Raw genomic sequence first — 12,272 nt, 5'->3', positions numbered from 1 at the left:
TCAGCCCTGAGTCCCATACACCCAACATCTCATATGATGAGGCCAGATTAGAACAGTAATACTGCTGGGTGTGGTGGCTCGTGCCTGTAATCCCAGCACTTTGGGAGGCTGAGGTGGGAGTATTGCTTGAGCCCAGGAGTTTGAGAACAGTAATACTGATTATTGCTATAGCTAACATTTACTGAGCACCTATTGTTTCCCATTCCCAGTACTCTAAGCATTTCCCACTGATGCCAGCAATGAGGACTATAATTTTAAGATAGTTGATAATTGATAAAAGCTTGCTGTTTTCACTTGTTTGAGATCACTTTACTGCTACTACTCCTGGCTGCTACGTTGCACTGCACAAACCCAGTGTGCCCATCACAGTGCTGAGTGTTTTCTTAGAATCACGCACCTTGTTTGTGCCTCCCCACAGCCCTTGGACACAGGTACTGTCACCACCTCCACTTGCAGATAAGGATGCTGAGGCATCCATTTCTGCAATTGGATGTCCATTTTCTAACTGACCAGGGATTCCAATGATGGGGGACACTCTTTGGGGTTGTTTTACCTTTTGTCCCATCAGCTTCTGGTCCTCTCCCTGTCCCCAGAATGCAAAAGGTGGCCAGAGAGAACCCAGAAATCCCACGTGGGCTGGAGGTCTGGCCATTTAGGACAAGGTCTATGGCCCAGTCCTTGTTTCCCACCAAGGGGCATGAATATGCCTCCCTACCCCAGGGCGACTCTTACCCACTTTGCTGGCCCCTCCCGCTAGAGAATGGGCCAGGTCCTCTACCCCAGCCACCAGCACTTACAAAGCTCCCAGGGTGTGGCAGGGCATGTGCTAGTGTTATATATTTCAGCACTTAATTACATTTGTCTAATATTCTTGATCAAATTATTTCAAACAGACCTAAATTCAAATCCTACCGTCACCACTACTAGCTGTGTAATGGTGAGCAGCTTATTTAACCTCCCTGAGCTTCACTTTCGCCATCTGTCAAACAGTAGTGATTATATCATTTCACAAACTAGTATGATTACATGAGACACTGATGGAATAATGTTGGCACACAGGAGATCTTTTTTAAATGTTGATTTTCTTCCTGTCCCAAATTACAAACTGGATGACATCTGAAATCATAATTTAAACTTCCTGCATTGAACATACAGCTGAGTGCTACACACTGAAGTAATACGGGAAATACACATTGGCTTAAAATGACTTATTTGATATTGTGCAGGAAATTTTAAACATAAAATTCAATAGCAGGTTCTCAAATATTTACAACACTTTACTTGCTCAATCCCTCTTTCAGAAGCATCCACCATCATTGTGGAATGTTCACAGAGGTGACAACTATAGTCTCAGTAACAAGCTAAGGGGCTATCAGGGGATAAGGGACAACTTGAGGACAAGCCACCAGAAATCCACAGCCCCAAAAAGACAGTGACAGTCCGTGTAAAGAAGTCTTCCCCAATGTTTGATCATCTATATAAATCAGCATAATTTTTGACCCTAAAAATCCTAATGCTTGGAATTTATTCTAAGGGGAAAATTCGACAGATGAGCTAAGATGTGTGCACGAGAGGTTCAATGCAGCATTATTTCTGATAGCAAATAATTAGAAATGTCTTAAGTAGCTAAATCAATGAAATGTCATGTTAGCCTTTAATATAAATATGACTGATCTATAGATATTGGTATAGGATGATAAATATGATATTAAAAGAATACAGTAGGTATAAAACAGCATGAATATAATTTTTATAAGTGTACACATAATGTGTATATATTTCTATATACACAACAGAGATGTCTGAAAAGATGTTTACCAAAATGTTAATAGGTATTGTCTTTTGGGTGGAGACTTTTACTTTCTTTTTTATACTTCTTATATTATTTGAATTTTCTACATAAGAATGTACTTATTATAATCAGGAAAAAAAGAATGGTATTTTTATTTAGAAAAAAAACAGTCTCCTTACAACATGAACAGCTTTGTTCATATGCCTCTTTCTACTTTTAATTCTATGCCGTGCTCTCATTTCCTTTTAGCTGCAAAAGTCTAGCGAGCAAATGATCAATCCACTCTGCTAACTTCTTATGGCCTCTAGTCTGGTCAGAGGTCAGAATTCCAAGGAACAGTTAAGCTCTTTCTGAAAGGGATTCTTTGCTCCAGATAAAATAGAAGAGTGTAGCATTACAGCTATGACACAAGCAGTTCCTACCCATTGCTTTTCACGTAAAACTCCTTGTATAAAGAACCCATATGCTCCATTCAAATGACCTACTCATAATGGACATGAAAATCAGAGGTAGGAGAGTTAATTTAGGGTCAATTTTTCTTAAAAACCAAAACTTTCAAGCACTTATTGCCTTGCTTAGAAGTATATGTATGAGTGTGGGTGCAGGTGTGTTTATGGGTGTCTGTATCAGCTTTCTTTTTGAGACGGAGTCTTGCTCTGTTGCCCAGGCTGGAGTGCAGTGTAGCGTGATCTCGGCTCACTGCAACCTCCATCTCCTGGGTTCAAGCGATTCTCCTGCCTCAGCGTCCCGAGTAGCTGGGATTACAGGTGCACATCACCACACCTGGCTAATTTTTTTGGTACCTTTAGTAGAGATGGGGTTTCACCATGTTGGCCAGGCTGGTCTCGAACTCTTGACCTCAAGTGCTGCCCACCTCAGCCTCCCATAGTGCTGGGATTACAGGCGTGAGCCACCACGCCTGGCCTGTATCAGCTTTCTATCTCACGAAATAATTCCCTTGTATCTCACATCATGGTCCCATTAAAAATGTTCCTTTGATAACATGTTACTAGCATGTTCATTGGTTTCCATTTTTGCCCTCAAACTTCAGTAACCAGAAAAATCTCTATCGACAGACCTTACAAGAGAGAGAATGCCATGAAAACATTGGCCTGAAACCACGAAATAATGCAAGAATATCTCTGTTTCTTATTCTCAACGTGCTGCTAAGACTAAAGGTCATTCATTACCTGTTGTATGTAGCGTAACTGAGATTCGGCAATTCCATGAATGTAAGATTCGGGTGAAGAGCCCTTTGGGCTACCGTCACTGGCCAGTTGGGTTGAAGAGCCCCACAGCATTTCACGGACAGATGGGGGATTCAGGTCTATATGAAAGTCTGCTGAAATCTTACAATTGTTCTTTACATCAAATAAGGCAAGATTGATAAAAAAGGGCTCAACCTGGGAATGAAAACAGTTACATTTTAAAAGAGACTTTTGTGGGGGCATGGCGGGGAGGGGCACAAGTGCAAAATAAGTTTTGTATTCCTCCAGTTTCTGTGATTACAATTCCTTTCTGAGTTCAACACTTAGCTAAAATTATATTATGGCTTATCTGCACAGAAGAAAGAGCATTCCAAAACAACAGATTTCATCAAATTTTAACTTCTGTCAGGTGTAGATAATTTCACAAGTTATAAAGTTTACAAAAAAAATGGAAATCAAAAGCTACATTTAAATAACACAAATTGTTCAATGAATAAAATTTTATTCTCTACACGTTTACTGAAACTAGCTAAAAAATAATGCCAATATTACAGTATAAAAATAAATCTTCTCTTCTGTTATGTTCCAACTTACTTGACTATACATTTCATAAGAGCTAATAACAGTCAACATCAAATTACTTGACAAAAGCTTTGCCCTATCAGCAATTTTGGAAGACATGATTCCTCTCTACAGATGGCATTTGAAAGATGGTCACAAAGAGAAATTTCATGCCAGATGGCATAAAGATTAACCCTTTACACACAGAAAAGTCTGCTGTACTTTTAAGCTATTTTGTAAGAGAATCCATCATCACTGTTTTATTTTTAATAGACAAAACTAGAATCAAAAAATAAAGATGAACATAAAAAAGTTTCTTTGAAGATTTTACACTTACAGTTTCAAGGATTTCTAAGCAACTCAAATGATCCATGACAGCTATCATTTAGAATTTCCTCTGTAGACCAAAATGAATCTAATGCTATAGAATAGTGACCTAGCCTAGCAGACTGCACAGCATCTGTATCCCAGCATGGCTATGGTGATCCTTACTCATTGCTATGAACTAATTTCATAGAAGAAAACATATTATCTAGTAGAATTTACGCATTTGAGGATTTTGCAAGTTTGGGAGACATGCTCCTCTTGAACATCAAGAGCCTACTCTATCTGCTATTCTGAGTAGGTAAGATTTTCATGAATCCTCACAATGAGAACATAGTCACATTTTGGCAAAAGAAAGAGATGTATAAAATTCTTCCATGTCAAATTTATCATAATATGTGGCACTGGAATTTTCACACAGTCAATTATTAATAGTTCTCAGTCATACAAAGATGTTTCTTCATTTTTTTATTATAATAAGATTTCTTTTTTATATATATAAAACTTTCATTTTAGGTTCAGGGGTACATGTGCAGGTTTGTTATATAGGTAAATTGCATGTCACGGAGGTTTGGTGTACAAATTATTTTGAGAAAGACATTTCTTTAATGCACTGATGCAAGGCGGGTAGAAGGCAAAGTCATACATACATTTGTGGGTGGTCCTTTTGCATTGTCTCCAATTTGGCCCAAGATATTGAAAGTTAAATCATGGCAATTTACCAGGAAACGTTTGTTGCATTTTTCTTCAAATGGCTTTATATCAGGTTCAATTCCTGAAAAGTCCAACCTCTATAAAAGAGATAGTATGAATCATTTTCAAAAAAAGATAGGACTCATTAATATAGATTTACCTCAATATACAAAAAATGGCAAAAATCCAACAGTTCTCTGTCCATTCGTCATTTGAACCCTTTTTATGTTTTCATTTAACAAGCTTTTATAGACTTTTTACACTAAGGTTAAGCAGTGATGGAGAAATCCTAGAGGGAGATGATGAAACTCGGATCTAAGGGCAATGGAAAAGTCACAAGTCTGTACTATGGCCTACAAAGCCCTACATGGCATGATTCCCTGTCTCTTCTCACTGCTCTGACCTCATCTCCTACCACATTTGCCCTCTTCCCTCTTCCAGCCACACTGGCCTCCTTGGTTATTTTGCCAGCACACCAAGGACACTCCCATCTGGGGCTTTTGCACTTGCTACTCTGTCAGGAACCCTCTTCCCTCAGATAGCTGCATGGCTTGCTCCCTTATTTCCAAGTCTCTGATCAGTCGACACTTCTGCAGGGAGACCTTTCCTAACTCCCTATAGAAAACTGCACACTCCCTGACAGTCTATACTCCCTTTCTCTCATTTATCTTTCTAATATTACTTTTTATATGTGTTTATTCTTTGTCTTCCCCACACAATATATGTTCCAGGACAGTCGAAATTTGGTTTCATTTATGAGCTGTGCAGGAGGTAAAATTGACAGGAATGGGTATGGGAAGCATCAAAACTAATATGGTAGACCGAGGAGGGAATTTCGCTTGAGGCCAGGAGTTGGAGACCAGCCTAGGCAAGACAGTGAGACCCTTGTCTCTACAAAAAATAAAAACTAGCCAGCCATGGTGGTGCAGGTCTGTAATCCTGGTTATTTGGGAGGCTGAGGTGGGAGGATGGCTTGAGCCCAAGAGTTCAAGACTGCAGTGAGCTATGATGGTGCCACTGCACTCCGACCTGGGTGACAGAGTGAGATCCTGTCTCAGAAAAAAAAAAAAAAAAAAAGATTAACACAGCAATCTCTAATTTGGGAGATTCAATAGATAATGATGTTATGAACTTAGTCGTGAAATACAAATGAATGGCAGATTTTGGGGTACAGTGAGTAGAAATGGTGAGTTCAGTATGGGATGTGTTGTGTTTGCGGTGAGGGTAGTAGGTAGTTGGTAGTTGGAAAAATGGGAGAGGCCTGACTTAGAGATCTGGATGTGGGAGTCAGCAGCATTTAGGCTGAGAGGCACAAAAGGCTGGAACCCCATGGACTACCCACGTTTAACTTATGAACAGAGTAAGAGGCATCCACTTAGGAAACTGAGCAACACTGAGCTCAGCTAACAGAGCTGGGCAACGGACCTGGGCTGCCACAGAAATCAATTTTTAAAAATTATTGGTATTTTGAAATAAAAACAAGTTTAAGAAGAAGATATTGGGTGTGAAGGAATTCCTTTCAGTAGGGGAGGAATCTGTCTCTCAAAGAAAAAGATTGCTCAGGCAATCTAAGTTCATCTGTTCATGCTGAATGTCTGAACAGACTTATATTCTATTCACAAAGGGGAAGAAAAGTGTGGATTGTGGGGACAATTTACTATACTTTCATTAAGGCCATAGACATTGTAGGCAGAAAATGATTGGGTGGATCTGAGCAGAATAACACTGTCAGTATGGAAAACTCAAGACAAGAAACACAAAATTTTTTCTCAATTACCTAAGTAATTCAAGCCAAAACAGGTATTATGCCTGAAGAATACTGGATAATTATAGCTGTTCTAATCTACCCAGTATGACTGACTGAAACCTCCTTAAAAGGGCCCAATGTGTAAGATTTGTGCCTGAAAGCATGACTTCTTCACCTTTGAATCTATTTATCTACAAAAGGAATGTGAATGTGTGGGACTAGACAGCTCCCTCTTGAACACACATCTATCTGTGGAGGCAAGTCATTGCCATGGAGATCAATTTTTAATTTCCACCCATTTATCTGCTCTCCTTTCTGTGTTACTCAGACAGTAGAATGGAAAGAGAAACTGGACCAAACCACTCCAGCATTCAAATCCTTTCCCTTCTAAGGCCTGTGAGTACAAATGTTGGGACACATGGCCTTCTTCAGCTCTAAGTTTGAGCCATCCCCTTTAATCAGCCAGTGTTTCTTTATTCTCTAAGGTCATGTCTCTAAATAATGAACTATGGCCAAAAGAAAAGGTAAAATTATGGGATGGCACCTCACCTAGAAAAGGTACTCGACAGATACAACATGGCTTTCTCCGAGGCAACACTGCCTTCCATAACCAACATTATATTCAATTTCTTCTCCTTAAAGCTTCATCACAACTGTGAATTTCTCTCTTACCATAGCTCACTGATAAACAACTCAGACATAAAACCAGTTCAGTTTTATTACCACAAAAACGCTACACCACAAATGTGTAAAGATACTGGATTCAGTTTCAACCACAGTCAATTGGCTCCTTTATATACAATGAAACAGTCTGACATGTCCAACTAGAGCCCAATCATGGGTGGGAGGATCAAAGACTCAGACATGCTTGGAACAAGTAAATTTCTGAATGAATATCTTAGAACAAACATCCCTGAGGCCCATTATACTGTTACTTTTTTACAAAAAAAAAAAAATCACGTAACTTGCACTAAAGCAATATTTAACTCCGTAGGGGGAGAAAAGGGAAATGAAATTATTTTTTAAAATTTATTTTCTCCAAATAATTCCATTTTCTTGTGTGATACTTTCATTAAGGAAAATGTTTGCATTACTTATAGCCTATATACTTTTTCTATTTTAAACTAAATTTTTAATTAGAAAACCATATGAAGCAGAAAGAAAAAAACAACAATGGCTGGTCCAAAGGTAGTGAGTTATCTCAATTGATTGTTCAGTCAATTACATATTGAACTTTTTGTTCTACTCTTTCTCCCCTTGTCACTACTGTACTTGACTACACTTAAAAAAAGAAAAAGAGGCCATGCACAGTGGCTCACACCTGCAATCCCAGCACTTTGAGAGGCCAAGGTGGGTGGATCATCTGAGGTCGGGAGTTCAAGACCAGCCTGACCAACGTGGAGAAACCCCATCTCTACTAAAAATACAAAATTAGCCGGGCATGGTGGTGCATGCCTGTAATCCCAGCTACTCGGGAGGCTGAGGCAGGAGAATTGCTTGAGGAGGCAGAGGTTGCAGTGAGCCGAGATCGTGCCATTGCACTCCAGCCTGGGCAATAAGAGCGAAACTTCGTCTCAAGAAAAAAAAAGGAAAGAAAGAAAGAAGAGAGAGAGAGAGAAAGAAAGAAAGAAGAAAAAACGACAACAACAAAATCAGACTTCCCCAAATTATTTCATATTTTCATGGAAGAAAAAACTGCAATGCACATTTTCCGATTTCAAACAAAATCAAAAATTTTCATTCGAAATCTCATGTAGAAAAAGGGAAAAGAAAGCCAAAAAATTTCGTCTTCCTCAATTTCATTTTCTCAAAAAGTATTTTCCATTAGGAAAAATATTTGTAATACTTAAATACTGTAGACCTTTCCCACTTAAACAAATTAAAAAGTTAATTAGAAAATGTCATAGACTTAAATATTAACTGCACATATCTTAGTACAAAACACATCTAACTCTCATGAAAGAGGTTAAAATACACATCCGCATATAAACCTGCACCTTCCTGCACCACCCTCCATTTAAAGTGTGATTAAGCCAGACATGACAATTATCCTAGTTCTACAGGCCTACATCAAATGTGAAAAATAAATGTCTCATATGACTCATATGTTCTTTATACTGGAGATATTTTCTGCCACTAGATCACAATTGTATTTCATGGGCTAAAAGAACACTGTAACCATCTTTAACGGTGCTTTAATTTATCTATTTTGAGGAGCAAAAGGAACTGAAAAGAATACAACAAACTGAGAAATATATATATATATATATATAATTCAGCCCCAAATTATCTGCATATGTGACAGTCCCCTTGAGTGAAGAGTTATTTGTTAAGTTACCTGTTCAAAGCAAACAAGACAAATATAAAACAATCTATATTCCCCACTGGTGCAAAAAAAACAGTGATTTCAACATTTCAAAGATGTTGTTTATCTGAATAAGCAATAATTCTAGGACTATTTAAAGAAACGTATCATTAATACCTGAACTTCTGAATCAAAAGAAAAGAGATTCTGTCTTCCATCTCCTCTACTGAGTTTGTTTAGTTGTTCAGTTTCTCTTCCATACTAAAATTTTAAAAAATATGTATGTTACTTCATTTCCTTCAAAACAGTGTTAAATACTATTTAAATGTATAGTTTATGTGAAACTATCGATCTGTCACAGCTTCAAAAATACACCATTCATCCTGTAGTCAGTACAAAACAGGAATGCAAGAGACTCTGGATGCAAAGGAGAAATAAACAAAAGAGAAATCACCATAGTTTTCATAGCCATTATGTTAGCTATAGAATATTATATGTAATTCTGATTCCATCACTTTGGGAAATACCTAATGGAGCTGCACAATCCAGGATAACAAATACTGAGAGGGAATGCAACTAAAATCTATAAAATCATTTTATAAAATCCTAGATAAGGCCAGGCACAGTGGTTCATGCTGGTAATCCCAGCACTTTGGGAGGCCGAAGTGGGTGGATCACTTGAGGCCAGAAGTTCGAGACCAGCCTGGCCAACAAGGTGAAACCCTGTCTCTACTAAAAATACAAAGATAAGCTGGGCGTGGTGGTGGGTGCCTGTAATCCTAGCTACTCAGGAGGCTGAGGCAGGAGAATCACTTGAACCTGGGCAACGGAGGTTGCAGTGAGCTGAGATCGTGCTACTGCACTCCAGCCTGGGCGATAGAGTGAGACTCTGTCTCAAAAAAAAAAAAAAAATCCTAGATTAGAGGATCATGAGTGTGTCCCTAAATTTTGAAAAATAGCTTTCAAGTTTATGAAGGGTAATTTAAAATAGAAAAAAAAAGGAGCTTCCAAATTTGTGTAACTAATTTGTCCAGGAAGATGAATAAAGTAAAAATATCAATAGATTTAACAATGATTTAAATGAATAAATGGGTCACCACCTTCTAATCTACTATAATATAGAGTCTACAGAATACAATATCGTGGTAAGATACTCAGGACAATCATCTCTACAATTTTAAAACTGGTTCATTTCAAACTTCAAACAGCAGAGTAAATAACAAAAATGATGCATGTTCACCAAAATCTTTATCAGATAATCATTCATATACACATATATTTACATACAGAGAATATGATTTTCATGTGAGATTAACATATGTTGGTCATAGATTAAATATCATGTGCATGAGCTGCATCATTATCCTTTTGGAAGAAGAATATTTATGAATGATATACAGTAATTAAATAAGAACTAGCAGATAAAATTAAAGAAGTCACAAAAGCCTGGAAGTATTTCTTGGTGTCTGGAAAAAAATAAGATTTTTCCAAACTGTCAGTTGGTACTTACAAGTTAGTCTTCAGGAGTGCAACTTTTCTTTTACAATCTCTACCTGTTTCACCAATTTGCTGTGGTTTTTAACGTGGAAATGACATTGCCAAATGGAATCCAGCATTAAAACTTTAATAGCTAATCCTGCATTATCTCAGTTGAAGGCAAGTTGCCATATGAAAGATGTACCTTCATCAGTTCCGGATGCATGCTCCTTTCCAAACTTGCCATGATGTTCTCGGCTTTTCCTTGGCTGCTAGTTTCATCATCTGCAAATTCATTAAAAGCAGATGTTCTAAACCATACAGACCATTACTAATAACCTAAGAGGAGTATCCTAACTATCTCTCCCACCCATCCTCTCCTACAAGATTTATTGCAAAGAATTTCTATTATGAAAGCATAGGGAAAACTTTAATGGACTTTTGAAAACCTGCCACGAATTTTCTATCTGTTTTAGTCTGGTTATATTTCATGTGTCAGAGCCCATGCAGCATCAACTGTTTAAAAAAAGTCTATCAACCTCCACAGTCACTTATTAATGAAGAAGCAGGTCAACTTTTAAGATTAAGAGTTCTCTATTCGCCCTGCACAGAGGACATTTCCATGGATTACAGACAAGGGCTTTACTTCAATAATAAATCACTTTAAAATTCTGACCTTGTGCTGTTTCTACCGTCTCCTTTTTTTCTTGAACTAAACTGTCGGTGTTGATCTGAATAATCTTTTTCAAAGTTATCAACCATTCCTCCATTTCCTGCTCAGTTTCAGCAGCCAGATAATGGCTATATTTATCTAACATCTTGAGTTCAAAAGCATGACGGCGCATTTTGGGGCACTAGAGGGGAGAAAAAGTATGTGTTCAGTTAGTTTAGTTGTCCTTTTACTATTAGATTTCATTAGTTTATATTTATTTTTATCTCAGCTTAGTGAATATGTGCGTCAAGACTTTCATGAAATAACTGCTTCTTTCAGTAAGAAACAGACACTCTAAGACAACAAATGACCATGTTAAATATATTTTTTGTTCCCCTCCCTCAGGACTGAGCACAGTAGTATGAACATGCATAAAGTTGGGAGAAAACAATACTTGTTAAGTATTATCATTTAAGGCCTTTTGGCATCCTTCACATTTAGAAAATCAAAGTACCACCATAAAAGTAACCAAATATTTTACAATTTCCACCCCGTTCAAACTTTTCCTTGAATATTTAAGGGTTTTCAAAGTCAGCACTTTAAAAAATTTAAATATGACCTGAAACAAATCTGATAAATTTATATCTCACCATAAAAGGCACTATAGATCCTAACTCATTTTACCACGCATAGTATCAACTGTATCACAGTAGTATAAAAGAAGACCACAGTGTTTGGCAGCACAATAGGGCGACCATAGTTAACAATAATTTATTGTATATTTCAACATAACTAGAAGAGTGGATTTGGAATGTTCCTAACACAATTAAATGATACACACTTGAGGTGATGGATAACCCAATTACTCTGATTCGATCATTTGCACATTGTATACTTGTATCAAACTATCACATGTACCCCCAATATATGTAGAAATATTCCATATCCATAGCAACGAAAAAGTAAAGATGGGGGCAGTGGCTCACACTTGTAGTCCTAGCACTTTGGGAGACAGGTGGGCAGATTGCTTGAGCCCAGGAGTTTGAGACCAGCCTGAGCAAAGTGGTGAAACCTCATCTCTACAAAAAAAATACAAAAAAATTAGCCAGGCGTGATGGCGCACGGCTGTAGTCCCAGCTACTCGGGGGGCTGAGGTGGGAGGATCACCTAAGCCTTGGAGTTCAAGGGTGCAGTGAGCCAAGATGGTACTACTACACTCCAGCCGGGGCGACAGTGAGATCCTGCCTCAAAAAAAAATTAAAAATTAAAAAGAGAAGACCAAGCATGGTGGTTTATGCATGTAATCCCAGCACTTTGGAGGCGAAGGTGGATTGCCTGCAGTAAGGAGTTCAAGGCTGCAAGGCTGCAGTGAGATATGATCATGCCACTGCACTCCAGATAGGGCAAGACTCCAAAGAAGGAAAGAAAGAAAGAAAGAAGGAAGGAAGGAAGGAAGGAAGGGAAGGTAAGAAGGAAAGAGAGAGAAAAGGAAAGAGAGAGAGAAAGAAAGAGAG

At 38.0% G+C, this 12,272-nt stretch overlaps 1 protein-coding gene across 4 annotated transcripts in view; it reads right to left on the bottom strand.

Annotated features, from left to right (window-relative positions):
* The window catches only part of DOCK11 (dedicator of cytokinesis 11), a 194,651-nt gene that overhangs the window by 111,847 nt on the left and 70,532 nt on the right, over nucleotides 1–12,272 (bottom strand). For all 4 annotated transcript variants that reach the window (XM_024240998.3, XM_054544996.2, XM_054544994.2 and 1 more), the window contains exons 8-12: nucleotides 10,783–10,960; nucleotides 10,312–10,391; nucleotides 8,808–8,891; nucleotides 4,536–4,676; nucleotides 2,983–3,195 (exon numbers count right to left, since the gene is read on the bottom strand). In XM_024240998.3, coding sequence (XP_024096766.1) covers nucleotides 2,983–3,195; nucleotides 4,536–4,676; nucleotides 8,808–8,891; nucleotides 10,312–10,391; nucleotides 10,783–10,960 — 696 coding nt within the window. The remainder of the gene's footprint in view (nucleotides 1–2,982; nucleotides 3,196–4,535; nucleotides 4,677–8,807; nucleotides 8,892–10,311; nucleotides 10,392–10,782; nucleotides 10,961–12,272) is intronic.

The sequence above is a fragment of the Pongo abelii genome, chromosome X (assembly GCF_028885655.2).
Source record: "Pongo abelii isolate AG06213 chromosome X, NHGRI_mPonAbe1-v2.0_pri, whole genome shotgun sequence".
NCBI classification, from domain to species: domain Eukaryota; kingdom Metazoa; phylum Chordata; class Mammalia; order Primates; family Hominidae; genus Pongo; species Pongo abelii.
Note: the sequence above shows the minus strand (reverse complement) of the source record. Positions and strands in the feature narration are given on the sequence as shown.